At 34.8% G+C, this 23,922-nt stretch overlaps 1 protein-coding gene across 1 annotated transcript in view; it reads right to left on the bottom strand.

Annotated features, from left to right (window-relative positions):
- FSTL5 (follistatin like 5) overlaps positions 1-23,922 on the bottom strand; it is a 372,757-nt gene that overhangs the window by 293,500 nt on the left and 55,335 nt on the right. Inside the window, exon 3 of the mRNA XM_088132701.1 lies at positions 3,316-3,349. Coding sequence (XP_087988827.1) covers positions 3,316-3,349 — 34 coding nt within the window. The remainder of the gene's footprint in view (positions 1-3,315; positions 3,350-23,922) is intronic.

Here is a 23,922-nt window from a genome sequence, read left to right as displayed (position 1 = left end):
TGGACAGGAAACCCTTCCATGGACAGTCTTTATTCAAAACATGTCTACCAAATCACCAAAATTATTTAATTTACCAACAATAGATGAAAAAAAAAACATATTGGTAAAGAGAAAAGGACACAAATACATTTAGAAAAAGAGAGTACTTTTGAATGCTAAACTGGGAAATCTAAGTAATGTTTGTCCTTTTGATAAAGGAATTAAAAAATCCAAATATCAATTTACAAACTGAGTGACACCTATATATTTTCAGAGCCTACAAACTCCTAATAGCTAGACATCGAAACATGTTGTCAGATATATGCTGTTGTAAATGAATTTTGAGTTTATTTTGGGGGATAAATTGTTTATTATTTTTTAAGAGAAAGAACAATAATAAATATATAGCTTCCCCCAATTTTGTTTCTGAACAATACCCTCACTGGGAGTTGCTCATGAGCTCTGTATATTCCCCAAACTCATACATCCCCAATGTGTAGCAGCCACCTAGGTCAAAGACAAGCAAGCAAATAAGTTTCCAACATATCAGTCAGTATGAACCATTAGCTTCCAGAACAAATAATAAATAGCAGAGGCCAGAATACAATAAAAGAATATTGTGTAAAAACCAACTTTTTTTTAATGCACAGATTATATTAAAAGGATAGAAATTGTTTTTAGATATTGTTACCATGACAGAGAGGGATTTAAGACATTATTTCCTTTTTGAATCTCTGTATATGATAAATCCAAATACATTCGAGATTTCTGTAAACTTTATTGATACCACTCATCCATCCAACTCTACCTGTAAAGAGATTTAATCCACTTCAGTAATCTAATGGCATCTCTCAGATCTCATTAAAGGCAGCCAAATTTGGACAATTTGTATGACATATTCTCCACAAATCTACATTTCTGCTAATATTTCTAAAACTCAAGAAAAGCTTTTCATTTCTTTTGAGAAAGCTTCATGGTAGGTTCAGAGAAAAATATTTAAGAAAATAGTGAAGAGCTTACAGGAAAACTGTGGTCATAACTTTCTTTTTTATGCAAATCCATTAATTCCTTGTAGGTATCAGTGCTCTGGTGAGCATATGTGTTAGCATGAGTTTCCATTAACTTCAATGAGTGGAACAGCTTTGCATATCCAAAAAGATGAAAACACTGAATTTCCCTATAGAGGGACTTGTACTTGACATATTGAATTACAGAAAGTCCACTTGGTCTTAGACAATCATAGTGTCTGTCTTGTTTAGTTTTTCACAAATAGTTAAGCAGAAAATTATTATTAATTGCGGAGGACTTCCCAAGGCCATTTGTTGACTTCACATTAGTTGTTTGTGATTTCTCCCCCATTGCTAATGTATACCAAATATGTTCAAGAGCTCTTTTTAGGGATCAAAAATATAAGTCAAACTGCCATTAATATAGAGAAGTATAAAATTTCTTGACAAATCCTAAAAATAAAATCATTAAGTGCGTTCAGAAACATGAGAGAACAAACAAAAGTTGGAAGTATAGTTCATCTGTAATATTCTCTCATCAACCCTGATTGCTCATTGATAATGAAGCTGAAGCTCAGATACTTTGGTCACCTAATGCGAAGAGAGATCTCTTTGGAGAAGACCTTGATGCTGGGAAAGATTGAAGGCAAAAGGAGAAGAGGACGGCAGAGGATGAGATGGTTAGATAGCATCACTGAAGCAATGAGCATGAAACTGAGCAAACTCCGGGAGGCAGTGAAGGACAGGAAGGCCTGGCGCAATATGGTTCATGGGGTCACGAAGAGTCAGACACGACTTAACGACTAAACAACAACAATATTCTCTCTCTCTCTCTCTCTCTCTCTCTCTCTCTCTCTCATCTGTCCATCCATCCATCCATCCATCCATCCATCCATCCATCCATCCATCATCTCTTGCTGGATTTTTAAGGTTGTCTGAGCTTGGTTTTCTTCTTGCAGCTGTTTCATTATTAATGTGGGAGAGATAAGGTCTGTTACCTGCTTATACACAGTGGCTTGTTCTGCCAGTTAGATTCAAAATGTGCACAATTTCACCTGGAAAACTGTACACATTTTAGATGAAGCCAGGCCTAAAAATGCAAGATGATTCCTAGAAGCTTGGTGCTTTGACAAATTATCCATCAACAGGCATAGAAATAAATTCAGTTTATAAGTCATTCAAAAGGTACAACTAGAGGTCAAAGAAAGGGCAAACAGCCTTGAACACATTCTCCCTTATCACACACTCATGAACCCAAACCTAAATAAACAGGAATAAAGCAAATAAGAAACAATACCATGCTTATAGGAATAAGCTGCTATTTATAAACAGCCAACAAACCTAATTACCCTACATCAGAACACTGATGATGTTTTTTAGACTGGTAATAAAATGTCTGCAAGAAGACAAACTCAGAGAACTCAAGAGCCCACAATTCAACCCTGTGCTGCATATATAGTATCTTCCACCACTGAATACACTTCCTCTGTTTTGGGGCAACAAAATATTTTATCTACATTAAAGCTACTATACTCAGGCTACAAAAATCTAGATAATCATTAGAAGGCAGCAAAGATACAGAAAACTCAAAAGTATTTGTTTCCCTCTTCTGGAAGGAAAAGTATTCTGTATTTTTACAGCCCAGATATGCAAGTTACAGCCTAACATTATTATGAATGCCTACAACTAATAGCAAGCATTATATACTAATCCAAATTAACCAGATGAATATAACGAGACATCAGTTCAAACATCTTGTATACTTTACTTCATGAAACACTTTATCAGTTATTTCACTATACCATTTTTTCTATCATAGGTATTGCTAGACCAAACCTATTTGAACTTGTGATCATTATTTTTGTATCTGTATTTGTTTTTATTTGTTGCAGATTTGGAAAACAGATTATACCACTGTTTATACATTATATCATACAGATATGAAGAGATCCAGGCTGGCATAAGAGACAGAATTATGCCCAGAGTCCATGCTGATTTGGGCAGTCTTTATAAATCTAAGTTATAAATAAAATGAATTAATAAAGCCAACTAATATATACATACATAAAGCATAGGCAAATGTTTAAAATCCAGAATTAAAACATTTTATAATTCCTTAAAAGAACATATCTTGGTATCTTCACACATTTCTAAGTAAAACTCATATTACTCTGTGCAGTACTTAAAATGTAATGTTATAATTGTAAAATTGCAGTGTAAAATTACAGTTGTAAATTTGCAGCACATTTGTCTTTTATTCATACTGATTTGAAAGGGACAGAAAGCAAACGCAAGTATACTTTGTGCTCCAGTTAGTGATGAACGTTACCTTTATTTCTTGAATTCTCTGAACTCCTTTCCTGCTGTAATTGAAAACAAAGAGAAAAGCAATAATTACTTCACTTATATTGTTTATAAATAAACACTGTTGATAAATATGTGTTTAAAAACTGCAGTATGAATTTTACTGAACTCATCAGAAGTAGATCATTTTAATAATATGCACAAAAACATTGGGGCTGACCTAGTATGCATAAACCATTCCCATTAGAGATGTCTGACTACTTTGTAGGAGGAAAGCCATGTTAGCCTATGGTAGCAAAAAATCACAAGTCTGGTAGCACCTTTTCCAACAAACAGATATTTTTGAAAGGTATAAACTTTCATGAACATCTGATGAAGTGAGCTGCAGCTCACAAAAGCATGTGGCTTTTAATAAAATTTGTTTGTCAGAGAAAGTGCTGATTTTTTAAAATAGATGTTCAGAATCCCTTGGCTGTATGAATGAATGAATGAATGAATGTCAAGTATTTTTAAAGCTACTATTCTAAAGCACATTTATTGAAAAATAAACCTCACTGAAGACCATTTGATTTACTTCTGAGATAAAATTATATACAAATATTCTACATTCTATGTTGTCATTGCAATTCAGTTCATAATGCTAAAGGACAGGGACAGGGACATAATCCAGGGAACAATGGGGAGGCAGATGCGGACATCTTTGTCTTTCTCTTGAATTTTCCATGCAATGACATTTCCAATTATTTGAAGAGTTTCCCCCATCCCTAACTAGATTATGAAATACAATTTATAAAATGAACCTGACTGAAAAGCAAGGAAAATCAGAGGCTGAAGAAAACTAACTCCCTTCATTCCTTATGAGTTCAGGATCTGTACAATCAGGAACATGCTTTTTCTGAAATAATATCTAGTTTAGTAAGAAGAACTAAACTATACCCCAGAGTTAGTTTATATAAACTGAATTTCTTTCTACTGTCTTTTTTTTTTTTTTTTTAATGAATGGCTTATAGTCCTTTTCTCATACTGGCTAGTTGGTTGCACCTGGACTGTTTTTACAAAACAGCTCTATCTGGTCACAGACTTTCTATTTCCTGCCTTGTCATCTCTATGTGTACATAATGAAAACACAAATAATAGGGCAGGTAGTATGTGAGTGATTTGGGATTTTTCATCAGCTTCCCAAGGGGAAGTAATATTATCTAAGAAATATTTTATCAGCTTGACTGAGATCTCTAGAAGCCACACTTTGGATCTACTCTGAATCTATTGTTAAATCCCCCATAATTCATATTATTGAAATTCAAAGGAAACCACTAAAATGAGAAGCAATTTATCATAAATTTTCAGAGTAAACCAATGCAAAAGAGGTGTTAGAAAGACATATAAAATGTCACACATATACATACAACCGGAAACCACACCATAAAATAATGGATCTGCCGAAGTGTATGATATCTGTGTTTCGTTCCACTTATTATGGTCTTTCCCTCCACTCTAACAATGTTTTGATGCCTCATTGATTTCCCATAATAGTCACACAGCATGCTTATGTCTGGGCTGATATGATATTCTTGACCATTAATGAACCATACATGTTGTGTTACGCTGAATGAAAATGTGATTAGTTAACTTGTGGTTTAGTATGTTACTCAAATCCAGCCATTATTTTCCAGAAAAAATAAACTTGCAGATTCTAAATATAAAGGAGTGCCATTCACAGGCACCACCATGATATTTAATGGTTATAAATATTTGGGAAAAAACTATTTCAAGGACTAGTTTTGTTTTATTTTGTTTTGTTTTTTTAATATGACCCTGCACTTTGCTCAACATCTGTTAATTAGCCCAGGGTCTCTAAAGAATAAAAAGGTGGTCATACAATATGAGCAAGTTCTTTGTTGACCACAGCGCAAAGGTTTTAGAAAGCAGTCCTTGAAAACATTCTGTTCCTCAAGCTCTTTGTTGCTTACCATAGACAATCTTAATCTTTAATCTAAAATAATTTTTTCTGCTGTTCACTAAAGGTTTTTTTTTTTTCATACTGTTTAAAAGTTTCACCAGTGACAGAGATGTGATCTTCTGTGCAAATTATATTTTGCTGGATAGCTATTACAGCCAGCAGTAAACATTCAAACCACAATTACCATTCAAATATTTTCTTTCATTTAGTATTTCATTGCACTAAATAACATTATTACTGAAAATTCATCTTGTAGTTGATCATTTAAAAAATTCACTGATGTTAGAGATATGATCGTCTATAAAAGCAGCAGCAAAACCTGACTGGCCTGATTTACTGAAAGTAGAAAGAAGTGTTTAAGGGAAAATTACCATTCAGTGATTCCATTTTCACTTAGTATTTTATTATGAATATTTATATTGTAAACCACCCTGATCCTTAACAATATGAGATTTGATTTTTAAAAAGATCCTAAGTGAATGAAAGTTAAACAGAGAAGTTGAATAACTATTCCAAAGACATGCAAAGTACACTGATTAATCTTGCATGCCATCTATCTTACACACCCTTACCCATGCCCTTATCGCAGTGTAAAGCTAAAGCTGACAACTAATTTGTTCATTCATTTACATTTCCATTCCTCTATGACACACATCTTATTAGTATCCAGGCAACCCTGAGAGTATTATTTCTCATTGAAACATCAATTGACATCATATTGCATTCTTCAAGTTTAATTTCTAGGCATATTTTACTTTGATAGACAAGCCAGTTCTATATAAAAAAAAGTCATGTTGTTATAAGAATTTGGAAGTACACATGCAAGTCATGTGAAGTGAATCATTCCCTTGGTGCACAGCAATTTAAACAAGAGAATGTCACTCTATGTCATATTCCTCTTCGCCCTGTGCCTTCCATAGAAGTAAATTCTGTCACTTTGCCACTTGTGTTCAAAATAGTAACACAAAAATCAGTCAGTTTAACATCCATAACACAGTGCATGATTTCAGCTCTGCTTTTTGAAAAGAAGTTGATTATGATTGTAAATAAAACTAGCAATTACTCCGCTTGTAATTATTTTTTAAAAATTGCTTTAATGTTATTTTATGTTGCAACTTACTTTGAGCTTATTGTAAAAACAAAATCTAGATGTTTAAAATAAATCAATGAAGATTTCATGCAAAAGCTGGTCTGAGGCTTGGGAACTTTGGGCTCAGTCTTTTCAACCTCTCATCTGATTTAGTATTTATTATTAATTTGTTCACAGTAAGCTTACCATAAAGGTTTTTGGCTGTTGTTCCATACATTTGCAATGGCAATAAAATAACATATAAATACATTCTATCTATCTATCCATCCATCTATCTATGTTTGTATGTATGTGTATATATATTGTGTCATGGCAACAATCATATAAAATGGTATAAAAATATCAGTAGGAATCTGCTAGAACCTTTTCTGACTATAAATATTAAAAGGTATATGCTTTTTCATTAAACTTTTAATAAAATTTGTTGATTGGAAAAGTTGCCACCAGATTCCTGATTTCTTGCCACTGTAGATTGACATGGCTACCCTCCTACTACATCTATAAAAAAAAAAAAAACCCTTTCTGAACTATCATGCCACTTCCTATTTATTTTTTCACACATTTGGCATAAGTTTAAACAGGCTGCACACATGTGTGGCATGCAACATGCCAGCAATCTAGCTTGCTATGTTATAAATAATTTAAAAACAGAAACTGCCTGAGTGTAGATCAGATAGTGTTAAAGCTCACACCTTATGCTAAACCATGTGTTGTTTTAACTATGATTTTGTGAATATTGCACAGTGGCCGCAGATACAGTACATTGCACAAAGCCATAATGTGGTTTGGTTTTGGCTTATACAAAACATGAATATGGTTTACAAACCATTATTTATTTCATTGTATTTGTGAATACAGTGGTTGCAGTTTATTCAACAACCTATGGTAAAATGAATAATTATTTAGCAAAATGCACAAAGCCATGTTACATAGTGGTGAACCTATCCACTCTGCACAATGTAGGGACACATTTCAATTATGGCTTAGTTATAATTGTGATTTACAGCTCTAATTTAGTTTTTTAAAAAAGTAAAAATCATGACCTACTGTGCTAGATAAGCCAGCCAACTAAGTCATAAATCATTTTTAACCCAAAATCTTGGATTCATACAACAAATCAACACAAAATCAAACATTATAATAGTTTATCATGCTATGTGAACTAAATCAGTGGGTAATAAGTAAAAGATACTACCTTTTCTATCCTATTTTTATTACTTGAATAGTTACACCATGAGCTACAGCCTAGAATCTCTCCCTGCCCCATCTTGAAGTACTTCCAACTGAATTCAACACTTCTGTGTATATGCATGTAAGATACAGCTGTAAACTTTAATCAGGATTAGGCAGCAACTTCTATACACTTTACATAATTTTAGCAGATGTGTTATAGATATGCTTCAGGTGATAAGGTTTTTACTTATTTTGAGCCCAGTGATGGGAAAAACGGAGTCTCCTAAATATCTGCCTGAGAGATAGAAATCAAAGGATACGAACCTACCAGAAGAAAAAATCCAATCCACAGTTCACAGACCAGGCATTTACTCACATTTACTCGTAAATGAGCTTGTGAATGACTTGAATACACAGTTATCCATCTTTGGACTTGGTAAGCATATCAAAAGAAATTAGTTGTTTGTAGTTTCACTGATCATTATAGGATAACTATAATAAGCAGACTATAACTACAAAGAGCAGAAAATAAGTTAGAAGTAGACTATCCTCCTGGCATCTACCTACAAACCAACCTTAATCTTTTTTTCCTCTCCTACTAAATCTAGCAATAATATACTTTTATTCTGGTATTTGCTAACCAGCTTCTTTCAGTTAGCTGAACAAAACAATCAAAGCTAATTCTATGTGTTTATACATTAGGCTGACTATATAAAGATAACCAGAAACAATAATAAAAGCACACTGTTCAACATAGTTAAAGTTAAGAAAAGAAACACATATATTATTGCATGATAAATCTCTAAGTCAGGGATGAAGAACCTGTAGCTTTCAGATGTGGTTAAACTATAATTCACAGCAGCCCACTGGCAGTTATATGGGATGGAGAGGTGGGCAGGGAATGAGATAGATTCCATTCTGTCTCTACTTTAAGAAAATAAGATTTTCCAATACACTTGATGATATTGTTGTTCCTAGCGGGTAGTCTGTAGGACAAACAAACAGGCGTTCTCATTTTACACTTTAATGACTATAAAGTTTCTGGCTAGCATTAGGTTAAATTCTCCAAGACTCTGTTCAAGATGTTCTAGTTATTCTCCTTTGAAAGTTGGGGGGGGGGGGGGAGAGAAAGGAATAATTGTTCTAAGCCATTCTGAGTGTCATAGAAAATTAAACCTGATGCTTTTCTCACTTTCCTGACATCATTTCAGCAAACAAAGAGGGATAAGAAAACCAATTTTTTGTCTTCCAGACACCTCTTTTTTGTCTTCTCTGTTTTCAGAAAAGTTGATCATACAGCAAAGAGAAATCTTTCTCTAATAGAACATTCCCCAGATCCAAAACAGTAGAAAAAAATAACATTGTCTCTATACAAACAATATATTTATCAATAGCTAAGTTAACCATGCTTTCTCAATAGCTGCATATCCTGGATGTGTACAATACATTGAAACATTAATTAAGCACATAGGTTATATTCACATAAGACATTAGAATAAAATGTAGTTAGGTAGCTTATGGCTCAGTGTATCATGCAGACACAGGCAATGTCTATCTCAGAAGGCCAAACTGCCACTGCCACAAAATTCTTCCAACAGACAGATGGCATCTATTTATTTATTTATTTATATTTATTTTTCAAATTTGTCACCCCCCATCTCACTGTGGGTGACTCTGGGTGGTTTGCAGTAAAAATAGAATAAATATTGATTAAAATAGATGCATATTAATTAATTAATTAAAATATGCTAAAAACACACTTCCTTTATAATATTTCCAAGAGGCAGCTGTTAATTAAGTGTTAATAAACTCAGGGCGCATCGTCAAGGTGCCGATTGTATCTTTCCTCACGCCAGGCAAGTTGGCAGAGCCAAGTCTTCAATTCCCTCCGAAATATTGGGAGGGAAGGGGCCCGTCTCACCTCTGGGGGGAGAGTATTCCATAGGGTGGGGGTAACAGCAGAGAAGGCTCTCCTCCTAGGACCCGCCAGTCAACATTCTCTCACTGATGGGATCCCCAACATGCCTTCTCTGCTGGACTGGGTGGGACGGGTTGATGTAATGGGGGTGAGACAGTCCCTCAGGCATTACATTTTTGTACCATTTATACTATCTAACAAAATGTATTTTCAAACAAAGACTATTTGAAATATTTTTTTCACAGCAATTTCTAGCATTGAAGTTATATTTACTGAATTTTAATAACTCTGATCATCAAAAAATTACAATAGTTTGGAGTGGTGCCACACTGTTATTTTATTTGCAAAAAACTTCCACCTCTTTTAACTTTGCTTGTCATACAATTATTAGATACTGGGCCTTTGCCACATAAAAAGGTGCAGGGCATCTTGCATCATTAGAGTCAATTGATGGTTCAGCCTAGTGTTAATGAAATCAGAAATAGCTTCTCAAGCTTCCAGATTAATATTTCAGATCCTTAATTTCTACATAGGTCTGAAAAGCATATTCAGATCTATCTTACTGGTATATATTCAGAACCACTTTAGTTAAGTCCTACTCAGGATCTAAAACCAGCAGAAGAATGTGAATGGATTATGGTCCACTGCCAATCAAACTCTGTTTAATGAAAGGAAATGTTTAAACTAAGTCTGCCTAATTTAATATAGTAGATTTTCTATTTCACTTGGCATAGCAAAATTAGAGTTTATACTGTAAGCAAAACAATATTTTAAGGAAAAATCGATGAATTGCCTTATTGTGTTATATTCTATGGCTTTAATTTATAAAAGTAAGATAGTTATAAATGTTTCTAAAGACATTAATTTTATTTATTGTTTACTTAGGGATGTTTCTAGTACCTGTTCATAATATATATGACCTGGGGAGGGGGGGGGAAGGGTTACCATAGGATATGAACCCAGTCATTGTAATTTCTAATCACACTTTATAATCTTAATAGTACCAGGAAAATACTATGGTTTATTGTACAAAGCATGGTAAACAAAGTATGGCATAGGGTGATTTGTTAATTCAGGCACATGGCATATAATAGTTGTGTATGTGTATGTGAATATTCTCTCTATCTATATCTATATCTATATCTATATCTATATCTATATCTATATCTATATCTATATCTATATCTATATCTATATCATCAGCCAGAGTCAATCCACCACAGGATAAAGGCCTCTCACTGACTGTGGCTCAGATCATAAGCTTTTTATTGCAAAATTTAGGCTTAAATTGAAGAACATAGGAAAAACCACTAGACCACTCATGTATGACTTAAATCATATTCCTTGTGAGTACACAGTGAAGGTGATGAATAGATTTAGGGGATTAGATTTGGTAGACAGAGTGCCTGAAGAACTATGGACGGAAGTTCGTAACATTGTACAGGAGGCAGCAACTAAAATCATCCCAGAGAAAAAGAAATGCAAGAAAGCAAAGTGGCTGTCTGATGAGGCTCTACAAATAGCTGTGGAAAGAAGGAATGTGAAAAGCAAGATTGAAAGGGAAAGGTATAAAAAACTGAATGCAGATTTCCAGAGAATAGCAAGGAGAGATAAGAAGGCCTTCTTAAATGAACAATGCAAAGAAATCGAGGAAAACAATAGAATGGGGAAGACTAGAGATCTCTTCAAGAAAATTGGAGATATCAAGGGAACATTTAGTGCAAAGATGGGCATGATAAAGGACAAAAAAGGCAGGGACCTAACAGAAGCAGAAGAGATTAAGAAGAGGTGGCAAGAATACACAGAAGAACTATACAAGAAAGATCTTAATGTCCCTGATGTCCACGCTGGTGTGGTCACTGATCTTGAGCTGGACATCCTAGAGAGCAAAGTCAAGTGGGCCTTCAGAAGCATTACTAATAACAAAGCTAGTGGAGATGATAGCATTCCAGCTGAGCTATTTAAAATACTAAAAGATGATGCTGTTAAAGTGCTGCACTCAATATGCCAACAGGTTTGGAAAACTCAACAGTGGCCACAGGATTGGGAAAGCTTAATTTATGTTCCAATTCCAAAGAAAGGCAATGCCAAAGAATGTTCAAACTACCACACGATTGCACTCATTTCACATGCTAGCAAGGTTATGGTTAAAATCCTACAAGCTAGGCTTCAGCAGTACGTGAACCGAGAACTATTGGATGTACAAGCTGGGTTTCAAAGGGGCAGAGGAACTAGAGATCAAATTGCCAACATTCGTTGGATCATGGAAAAAGCACGAGAGTTCCAGAAAAACACTGCTTCATTGACTATGCAAAAGCCTTTGATTATGTGGATCACAACAAACTGTGGCAAATTCTTAAAGAGATGGGGGCACGAGACCACCTTACCTATCTCCTGAGAAATGGTGATGATGGGAAAGATTGAAGGTAAACGGAGAAGGGGATGGCAGAGGATGAGATGGTTAGATAGCATCACTGAAGCAATGAGCATGAAACTGAGCAAAATCCGGGAGGCAGTGAAGGACAGGAAGGCCTGGCGCAATATAGTTCATGGGGTCACGAAGTGTTGGACACGACTTAATAACTGAAGAACAACATAGACCATAATGTAACATGCTGGTCCAGTGCACATTGGTAGATGTTAAGATGTTTTTCCATTTCTTAGTCTAAGACTGAGAAAGAATTACTGTCCCAAAGCCATAGCCTGCTTCCATGCCTAAGAGAGGACTAGAACTTGGGTAACCCTGCTCCTTTTCTAGCACTATATCACATGGGTTTTCATATATATGTAATTACATATCTCTATCTCTCTATTTAAAAAATCAGAAATTGCTATTAATTGCTATAGTCTCTCAAGAATTAGCACAAATATTTTTCTTACGTATCCTAAACATATTAGAATTCTGAGTAACCCGCCAAGTTATTATCAAAGGAATTGCAATGTGTTACATCAGGTTGTGTTTCATCATCTTATGTCAGCCGAAAGCAGTGAGAAATAGCAATTCACAGCATATTAGAACTGAAAAGAAGGCTCTTTTGTTCATCAGGTAGGTTGCATTCATTCCCGACTTTTCAATGCCCTGTCAGTGAAAAGGAGAAAAAAAAAATTCTGCAAGGTTTGTGATGAGAAGAGATTCTGGATGGCTGACCACGCAAATTGCTATTTTGGCTTATTCCAAGCTTTGAGTGACTTGCAATATATCTAACCTGGCACTGTAAAAATAGAATGGAATTAAGTGTATTTTTTTGCTTTAGCAGAAGTAAAAATATAATAGTTCTTTATTATGTATAAGTTACCATCCAGAGCACAATTACTTGGAAATAAATTACATTAAATCAAAGGAAATCACTTCCATGGATTAGGGCCATGCTGACAGACTTGACATAAAGATGCATAATATGTATTTTAGGATGGTTTATATATATTAACATTACATGCAGCAGTGATCTGCTAAAAGAATACCACAGGCATGGTTTAATTTTTTCTTTCTTTCTTTCTTTCTTTCTTTCTTTCTTTCTTTCTTTCTTTCTTTCTTTCTTTCTTTCTTTCTTTCTTTAATATATGCAACCTCTTGGCATTAAAAGGATATTTCACAGTGATTAAAGCCACATTCTTTTATACAGATGGCTGCTTTGAAGACTTCTCATATTGTCAGTAAACATTTGAACAAGGGAACACTGCATTGCTCTTAGCTAATTGGAATAAACAATGTCTTCAATTTTTGTTTAAATTCAGAATTGTGCTATGTATACTACACTGTTGCATTGTCTCCTAAGATCTAATTATGGAATATCTTTCCTTGAAGAAAAGGATGGTAGAACCTATATACTTAGCAAGGCATAATATTAATTAGCAGACCCCATAGTTCATTTCAGACATACAGATGAATTATTAGAATGTTACTAACATAAATAACTGGTTAAAAGGAAGTTAGTGGAAGAGGATAACAAACTTATTTTGTTGATTAAGATACTTTTGATAATAATAAAAGCCAGTTGTCAACCATACTCTACAGTTATGACGCAAAAAAGAATTTTTTGTGATCATTAAATTTTATTATTTTTACTAGAATTTACATTGCTAACTTTATAACAAAAATGCTCTATTTTTTTTCCTAGTTCTGCAAGTGAGAAATACAAATGGAGCACTGAGCCTAGATGCCATTATTGGATAAGGAAATGTGCACATCGTTTATAGAAGTGCATTTCAATTTTCTTCTTCAACATACACAACACTGAACGATAAGCTTTCATAGGCAAACAGCTATTTTATCATTGCTAATGTCAGGTAGTAAATTATGAATGTATTACATACACAATATGTTATAATTAAAAGTGAAGCTGCAGTATTATAAATATATTAGATACACAATAACATTATAATTAAAAGTGAATCTGAAAGATGCAACAGCATAACGTAAGTTTTCTTACCTTGGAAAGGACAAATGCAAATGAGAATTAATTGAAAGAGGAAGGAGATCCAATCAGATTCCATTAAAATCAACTCCCAATGGTCGTGAATCAGTGAAGCAAAGTGAACAGTGTATACATGCTTTCTGCACTAAGCTTTCAAGCCTCTATTTAGCTCATGTCAAATAATACAAATTCTGCATATGAATTCCAACAACAGCTTCCAATTTTTTAAATATTTTCTTTTATTAAAGTATTGTATTTTTTACTGAATATTCAGAAAGCTTCACTTGCTGCTACCAATGTGTATTCACATCCATCTTGCAGTGAAAATAAGAATAACTGACTCTACATATCTTTTGATGTGGCAATATAATTATTACAGAGAGCTGGAAAGTATTCTTGTGTATTTGTGTGTGTTAATCCAGAGACTTAGATATGCAGTGACAATACAGATTTGCACCCTTTATTATTCTAGAAAAACTAGAATCTCCACTCATGCATAAATCCAGGCATACATGCCCAACTCCAAAGCCTGCTGGCCAGAAGAATTAAGGCAGAATGCCCACCATGCATAGTGCTTCATTTTGTGTGATGGCTTCAAAAGACCATATCTCCCATACATTTTTACACTTTCCAATAAAGACTATCAAATGAATAAGTCTTACCTGTAACCAGGCCATAAAAAACCTTTCACAGTGTTTTTAAACTAATGTCCTTACAATGTTATCCTCCATGTCATCCCCAGCCCATTTTGAAGGCATTATGTATTTGTCTTAGCTGTTCATGTTTCTTCCCTCTCCTCTCAATATAAGACCTGCTGAATGAATTGTATACAACACATTCTTTACAATACTGTTCATGACACAGGGGCTGATATTGGCCTAACTCATATTGGTAAGCAGCACCTTGCTGGTTGGTTGACACTGCCCTTCATAGTCATTTTGGCTTGGGGTGGATGAAAAACCAGATGCTTAACCTTCACAAATGCAGCTGTGGGGAATGGGAAAAAGAGCCTCAGAAGGATTTGTTGAATCAATAAGGCAGCTCCACTGGGCATAGTGTGTGTTCATAGGATTGCATGTTTCACATGGGAAGCAAATTTAGCCGTCTAGATCAGGAAATGTTTCAACTGCTGAAGCTCATTCTCCATAGAATTTAAGGGACTTGCTCTTGACTAATAACTTCTTTGGAAGGCATTGTTAGAAGTTAAACTCCCAGTAGCATTGTTGGAATCAAACAAGCTGATTGTCAGTTGATATTTCCTGTTTCTGGGTTGCTATATTTATTCATTTCCAGTGGCTAGAACTATAGCAGTCTGGAGTAGGCCATTTGCCCCTTTCAGGCAAGGTAGTATTCAAAACAACAGCAATATCAAATAGTGCACCATTTCTCCTCTTTCTCTTCAGCAATGAGTCTACGTATCCAAAATAATTGGGACTTTTTTCAAAGTAATTTCCCAAAGACTTTCTCATCACCATTTGGCACTCATTTTTAATATTCTGCATTATCAGGGCTTATAAAAGGTGTTCTCTCTCACTCTCTCTCTCCTGGTTTTTTTTTTCCCCCTGTCTTTCACACCACAGATTTAAAAGCAATCATTTGAAAATTATTTTCAAACACGGGATTAGTGGTACTTTAGAACATCCGTATTCCAGAATATAACTACTTTAAACAGACCCATGCAAATATTTGCACAATGAATTTGTGCAAATTCATTGAAGTTTTGACAATTGCTAAATCCACCAGTCTAGCCACCTATTAAAACTCACTACTTACTTCCCAGTTCCAGCACCATGTAAGAAGAATAATTGGTGGTGCTTTTCCTGCCAGCTGTTGAGGTCTGGTGAAAAGGCAAATAAAACCAGATGAATTCACCTGTTACTTCCCTGAACTGGTCCCACATTAAAACTGTAAGGTAGCACCATTCCCTGACCTAATCACTGAAGTGAAAGAGGGTTCAACATTGAGGACAGTGAAAAGTATGCTGAAATACTTTTTCTGCTACTTCAAGGACTGGAGGAAAGGATGTGAAGAAGAGCCCAATTTAACCAGATCCATGTTAGTACATTTCTCACTTTTCTCACTGATACTTTTCTACCAGAATGCCATTCCCTCATCCAGTTCACATGGCAACTATTATGACTATTATTCAGCTTTACCCCCCCTTGCTGCTTCATTAAAAATGTAACCATTGTGAAAGCCTGCTACAACAGCAAATTCTATAAGAATGCTTTGAGAGTTAGGATAAATAGGAGAAGGAAGTATGCCAAGTTCTTGGGAGTCTAGAAATCTGTATTCCACCCAATTTCTTCTTCTCAGCCTGTGACAAGAAGAAAGTAGGTGTTGGAAAGCACTTGCTGCCTGGATAGCGGAATCAACATTTCCAACATTCCTTTCATGAGGAATGATAAAGTACAACCAGAAATACAGCAGTGCTAATAAGATCAGGGGAAAAAAATGAATAATGAATAAATGAGTGACATTTATAGAAACTAAAAGTATATCCATAAAAATGTTAGTATAGAAGTAGTTCAATCCTTTAACATATTAATAAATCTAGGCATATAGACCATCTATTGGTCCATCTTCTCAGTTTTAGTACAATATGTTGATACAATGGTGTTTATATAACATGCTTAGATTCTTAGTATTCTGTTATGTGGGTGCCTTGGAGTATTAATTGTAGATTTGTTTGTCTTGAAGCATAAGAGTACCATTAGCAGGATCCACTCACAACTTTGCAGGGACTGTTACTTGCTTTTCCTGAGAGTCTGTCATCCTCAGATGTTTTGATTGTCTATTAAGCAGCACCATAGGCTTCAGAGGATGTATGAATAAATAGGAGTTTTGGAAAACACTTGACATTACAGTGTTTTGGTAAGTATAGTCTAAAGGCCTCCAGAGCAAAGAAAAGAAAATGTTACTATTGCTTGGTGTGCATTGTGTTTGTAAGGTAGGAAGACTTTGCAACATCCTTGAATAGGATAACGAATATGGACAGAGAATGAATAAGATGGAGAAAGTTATCCTTTGAGTCACTCTGAGTTAGGTAACTGCTTAATTTTGGATAATTAAATTGGATAATTATTTTTACAAGCTGTAAATGCTGGACAGAATTATTTGCCTCTTTCAGAGGGCAAAAAGCAGTAGAGGTGGCAAGAATTGGAGCTCCACAGTGAATTTTTCTGGTTTTCTTCTTTGTTGTTTAAAAAGCTGCTCTCTTAAGTTGGTATAACTCAGCAAGCATGGGGTGATTTTCATCTCTCTATTTCTTAAACCAGTCTCAAGCTGCTAGGGCAAATCCTGATCTTCATGATTGGTCACTAGCCTTCTGGCTTTCTTGTCAAAACTGAGCTTACTTTTTGCAAAATCACTTCTTCATACAGAATATTATGATCTATTTAATCAAATTATTTTCAAAATATGTAGATTAGCATGATATGCGAACCCAGGCAATGTGTATGTTAGTTAACTTTTGCCAGTGAAGCTAAAATTGATTCTCCTTCCTACTTCATGTGCCATGTTCATGTATTGCTAGTGCGAAAAATAATGCAATATGTATGCTAGAGCTAGGTAGCACTTCAATTTGATTCCAAAAAGGTGTTTTAGAGATGTGAGAGAACAAGCATAGCCAACCAAACCTTTCAGTAACTCTTTAAAGCAGCTGCAACTTTTTGCAGGCTCTGCAATCCACAGCTACTCTGTTTCCTGAAAAAAAATGCCACTTCTATAAAAAAACTACAGAAAGAGTTCATGCTCCAAAGTATGTTTTTTGAGGCTGAGTCCAAAGCATCACACAGCAGTCAATGTGAGTTTTATACTAAATAGTATATAACCTCTTATGTAAAAATAATCTTAAATCTGCAGAACTGAGATCATAAGAAAAAACTGGTTAAATAAAATAAAATAAAATTTTGAACCCTTCTAAGGCTTTAAGCTGAGCTATGTGCCATATGCCTAAAATCCTGTCCTGGAACAGCATTACAAACATCTTCCTAAAATTATATTGGATTTACAACAGAATAAGCTTCCTGGAGAGAAAAAAATAAATATATTCTTCTTTCATCTAATAGTTAACAGAACACAATATTCCTTTACTTCTGTTAGTAAAGGTCTAAGTTTCCTTTCCTCATTTTATTTTTGGTTGGACATAAAGAGCCAGATAAGAGAAACTTAGTTTTTTTTTTTTTTGTTCTTAACTGAAATTCTTGATTATACAACAGAACAAACCATACCACCCAAACAGTGCATGAGAGCTAGAAAACCATTTCTTCTGGAAGTACTGCCTAGGTGAGGAAACATAATAAGCTGTAGGCTACCAGAGTTCCTGAAGGAATTGCATTTACCAGCTGCACTTACACTCATTTGCTCTGATTAACTCCACAATTAAATGCACCTGCCACCATCTCCTATTTTTATCTTGTTTTTAAACTCTAAGGTAAAATAGCACTAGATCACTCCAGCATCTCATGTTGATTTCTGATCATACCTTATATCTAATATATTCAAGAGGATGGACAATATTGGGGGGGGGGTGTTACTACTCCTTTATTTATATTAACCATTACCAGTGCCATGTCTGAGACTGAATAAGCTACTTAGTTCCTGCAGTGTTCCGAAACAGTATTACACTGGGATAAATTTAAAATGCCAGCTTTTGTAAATAGCCTAGAAACTGAGTAAACAAACTACTAGTAAACCTTGCTGTGGCCTTCAAATGTTACGCAGTACAGACATCACTGTCTGATACTGATATATTTTAGTGCTATAACAGAAAAAAAAAAGTATCGTGTCATACAGTTATGTAATTTCTATAGGAAGGACATTATTTTTAGGAAAAATGTGAATATTATTGACAATACAAAAATGACATAAAGAGGTGAACAAGAGGCTCAATGTTAATATAATTTCACCATAAAAATGCATACATTGTACTGAATTAAGTCATTTGGAATTTATGTATGATGGAATTTATTTATTGATTTCACTGCCATAAGGCTTCTTCTGATGCAGCACAGAAGAAATAAATTCACTCAATAAACTTGACCTTGTAATGAACTGAAAGTTCTTTATACAGACTCTACAAAGTGATTCATTATGATTACTCATGAAATCCTCAAATAGTTTAGATGATCAAATAATGATGTACATTAATTAATGAATGCTTGCCCACCAAAACCAGATTATATCTCAGCTGCAGGAATTGCTGTTTCTGGGCACCAACTGGTAATTTCTTTAAAATCCCCAAATGGAGTATATCTAAGAAAAAGTAAAGAGATGCCTCCTTCTGCATAGTTTGCACACTGTCTGAGGTCTAATAGAAAGCCTGCTTTTTATATCCCACCTACCACTGGTTTTAGTAATAAGATTTTATATTAGCTGCATCAATGAAACTTAAATAGTTCTGTTCTCAGGATACTTTGCCACATAGAAAATAAGGGTTTCTTCTGGAGTGCTTATTTCCTTCTTGCCTCTCCTGTACCATTACTTACTGCATTAGGGGTGACATGAAGGGTTTCAAAGAAGTAAAGTAAGTTGAATCATGAAGTTTTAGCACACATTTTGCATTAGTTTTGCATAAAGGATAGAAAATTACATTAATAAAAATCTACAATTTGTTACTAAGTTTTGACAGGGCTGTGTAAATAATGCTAACTGGTATAGAGTCCTTGGTGCTCTCTGACCATGCTTATTTGATTGCAGACATTTCATTAACTGACTAGGTAACATGGTCAGTGCTAGTGAATGTGGGGTTTGCTCCCTGTTTATACAGTAGCTGGCCCTGTTAATGTTGGTGGTGGTGTGTTTTTTTCCCTTGGTAGTTCCTTGATTAGAATATTGTATTTTGCTTGATTGTTTGTCTGGCATTAATCCCTGCTTATCTGGGTGTAGGTTGCTGGAGAGGATGTGTTATGGTCTGTTTGTTTCCTTCTTAGCTTTCTTATTGTCTCTTTTGAATGGTATGTAAATGTGGTTTAACTCTGGGTGTCTATTGATGGCTAATGTGTCTGAGTGCCAAGCTTTCAGGAATTCCTTAGTGTTTTTGGATTTAGCTTGGTCTAGGATGCTGACAGTTTCCCAGTTGAAACTATGATTGAGTCTGTCCATATATTGTGAGATTAAGGAGTTTTCATTATGTCTTCTGAGTACTAGTTGGTGTTCATGGATGTGCTTTGCTGGTCTTCTGCCTGTCTGTCCTATATAGTGGCTGTTACAATCCTTATGCTGTATGCTGTAGATAACTCCTGTTTTTTCTTCTTGGGCTACTGGGTCTTTTGGTTTACTTAAGATGTTTTGGAGGGCTTTAGTTGGTTTGAGTGCTAATACCATGTGGTTGTAATAGTCTGTTGGTTGTTTCTAAGATGTTTCTGATGTATGGCAGTGTGATCCTTTTCATAGCTTGTGTTGGTTGTGCTGTAGTGGGTGGGTGCTTTTTGATAAAGTTGCATGGGTACCTGTTTTGTTGGAAGATATTGTATAGGTGTTCTGTTTCCTTTTTCTGCTGTTCTGGCTTGATGCAATGCATTTGTGTTTGGCTGAATAATGTTCTTACACAGCTCCTTTTGTGGGAGGTTGGGTTGTTACTTTGGTAATGGAGCAAATGGTTAGTGTGGGTTGTTTTTTTGGTAGACTTGTGTTTCTAATTTGCCATCATTTCCTCTTCTGATGAGGATACCCAGGAAGGGTAATGTGTTGTTTTCTTCTTCCCTTGTGAATTTTATTCCTTTGAAGATGTTGTTGATTGTTTCATGTGTCTTCTTTGATTGTTCCTTTTTTATTATGACAAAGGTGTCATCTACATACCAGATCCATACTTTTGGTTGTAAACGTGGAAGTAGTATAGTTTGTAGACCCTGCATTACAGTCTCTGCTATGAGTCCTGACAATGGCAATCCCATGGGTTTTCCTCTGACTTGTTGGTATATTTGTCCATCAAGTTGAAAGTAGGTAGTGGGGCAGAGGTTGATGAGGTCTGTGATTCTGGATAATTCGATCTTAGTGTATTTGGTTAGGCTGGGCATGTTCTGTAATTTCATCTTTATCCATTTTTTAGGTCTTTGATTTTCTGGAGGCACTGTAGTGGGAAGTTGATAGAATATTTGCTTCCCTCTGTGGGATGTCCAAACTTTTTTGGAAGTTCTTTTGCTATGTTGTATGTTGGGATCCCTGGTAATGATACAATTGGATGAAGAGGTATGTGGGGCTTGTGTATTTTTGTAATTTCTTTACATGCATCTCACAGAGCAGAGGAGTAATGTGCACTGATCTAGGAATACAGATATCTGCCACCTCATTTTGTACCAGATGCTCTTCAAGGACAGCCTCATGTACAGCACATTACAGTAATCCATTTGGGAGATGACTGAGTACATTAGTGACTAAGACTAGAGCCTGACAGTTCAGAAATGGGTACAACTAGTGCACAACCTGAAGTTGCACCAAGGCCTTCCTAGCCACAACTGCCACTTGCTCACTGAATAGGACTCATGAGTCCAGAAGGACCCTTAGATTGTGCACAGGTTCTGTTTGGGTCAGTGTCCCCTCCCCATACAGTACCAAAGATGGTAAGTTCCCATAAACCAAAGCCACTTAGTCTTGCCAAGGTTGAGCCAAAGCCTGTTGTTCCCCATCCAAATCCCCTCAACCTCCAGACATCAAGACAGGACATCAAGAGCATTGCTCAATTTGCCAGGAGCAGAGATTACAGCTGAGTATCATCAATATTAAGTATATAGGATTCAACATGATGCCACACTTTCCAGAAAGGTATCAATTGTTTGGAGCTATAGAGGGTTTTCCTTTCCTTGTCAGGCTAAGAGATTAATACCATTTTGTTTTCCTTTGCTATGTGTCCTGAATTTCTTATCCACTTATCTCCTTTTCTGAGATGTATAATACCCTAATAATCACTATGCTTAATTTATATCGTCGTTCTGACAAATTATTTTCAGTTGTGAACTTTCTCTTTCTTGCCTTGATCTGCCACTGTCTATGACAAAAAGAGATAAGGCAGAACTGTAATACAAATTCTATGATATACTGAACATTTGTAGGGTTTGCATGTGTGAATTCTTTTGCATGGAGAAAGGAGATGTATTTTTGTTCTGATCCATGCTGAAGTTTTCCATCACATTTTTTTTTACATAAAAAAGTATACAAATATCAGACGACAGGGATCTTAATTATATATGAATGTCTTTCTTTAGCTACATGACAATAATAGCTATTTTCAGCACAGCATTAAAGAGTTGCAGGAACAAGAGGGAATACTGAGAAACTTGAGTGAAATAGAAAATCTTAGGCACAGTTTGGAACATTTGTTGATCCTGATTTATAAATTGCTGGTGAAGTACAATTCAAAATCTAAACAAGTCAAAGACTATACAATTAAATGGATGCAGAATCTGAATGCAGTAATACAACATAGGAATGTCAATGGAAAAAGAAGAATATTTAATTTACTCAGAATATAATATTCAGAGAAAAGATATTTTATCACTGGTATATCATTCCAGTCTGGACTGCTAAAATGGATATTTCATTCTTTAAAAACGATTGGAAATATTATGAGTAGGTCAGGGTTTGTTTGTTTTTCTTTTTCATATTTGGTGGCAATGTTTTAAAGATCAAAAATTCTGGACAATAATTCATACTAGTATAAAATAAATTTTAAGGGTTGAACTCCTATTTCAACCTGCAATATTCTTATTAAATGTTATTAAACTTATATTTCCTCTAAGAATTGTGAATTCACTTTGTTTATGCTGTCACAAGGACATGATATGCTTCCTACTGGAAAAGCTGTCCAATTCCCTCTTTCGCGGAATGATTAACCAAGTCCTGGGAATATGCTTCAACATCCAAAATAACTTTGTACTTTAAACATGGATCTGACATAGAATTTAATTCAAATTGGAAACCATGGCTGGACTATAACTTATTTCATAGATTTTTACTCCATCCCAAATTTAGGTTCTATGTATAGAGTTTATATTTTAATTTCATGGTATATTTAAAGCTGAACAGATCCTCAGTTTAGATCCAATCTATGGTAGCTTATAATTTTATTCTGTGATTTATACTGTGTTGACCATGGTTATTAATACCGATCCTTCTTCAAAACTTAGTAGTAATTTTTAAGGTGATACGTTATATTCAATTATTTCCAATTAAGTAATGATATGTTGGAAAACTACAACCTCCTTCACATTTTTAGACTCCTTGCTTTCTTATTTGTACTTTATTCTTTTATTCTTTTTACTTGCTTTGTGTTTCTTTATATATTTTCTCTAAAAAGCTTAATAAATAACTAAAGTAGAACAAATAGCTACTTTTCACTGGCTGTTAGTGATATATAAAATGGATTTAATATCAGAAATAATATGATATATTGTTTTTCAGTTAACATAGAGTTTTAGTCCTCATCTGGTCTGTATTATTCCATTTTTTTAGTTTATTGTTTTTTCTGATTCCTTTTATACTTCTTTCCCTAAAATTAATCATATTTCTGAAACAAAAAGTAGTACATTGGCTTCAGTTGTAGGGTTATTTTCTGTTTTTGTTGTTGTTTTTGTTCCCTCTTTCTAAAATTTGTAGGAAACTATAAAAACTACAAATGGGGAGGGAAGTATTAAGGGTTTTTTTTACCTCATATGCATGGGTGGGAGGGTGAGACAGCATCAGTAATGTGCCATTTGAGCAGTTTTTTGTTGTTGTTTTTTAAAAGGTATAGCTTTTAGTTTTGTATCTACTGTAACATTATTTGGCTTCAAGTCTCTGAACAACAGTCCTAAGATGACCAGCTAGCTTTTCTACGGTAGGTTTTCTCAAGCTGCTGCAGATGACTTTCACAGAATTCATAGAAATCACAGCCCTGAATATATCTGCTGAAAAATGGAAGGAATTTACCAGGCATTTGGTATTTAAAATCCAGTAAAATTAGTGTTTGGGTAAGCATGGATAAGTTTGAGATATTTTCCCCTCCTAAAACTTGGACAAGGCATTTTCAATCACTGAAAATCATTAATATTTCTTAAAGCATTCTAATATTACCCTATTTACCAGATGGAACTCAACCT

Source organism: Python bivittatus, unplaced genomic scaffold (genome assembly GCF_059951505.1).
Source record: "Python bivittatus isolate LINGU-HERP-01145 unplaced genomic scaffold, Pbiv_v1 ctg000070_np1212, whole genome shotgun sequence".
Lineage (NCBI taxonomy): Eukaryota > Metazoa > Chordata > Lepidosauria > Squamata > Pythonidae > Python > Python bivittatus.
The sequence above is the reverse complement of the archived record's forward strand: the minus strand, read 5'-3'. Positions and strand labels throughout refer to the sequence as shown.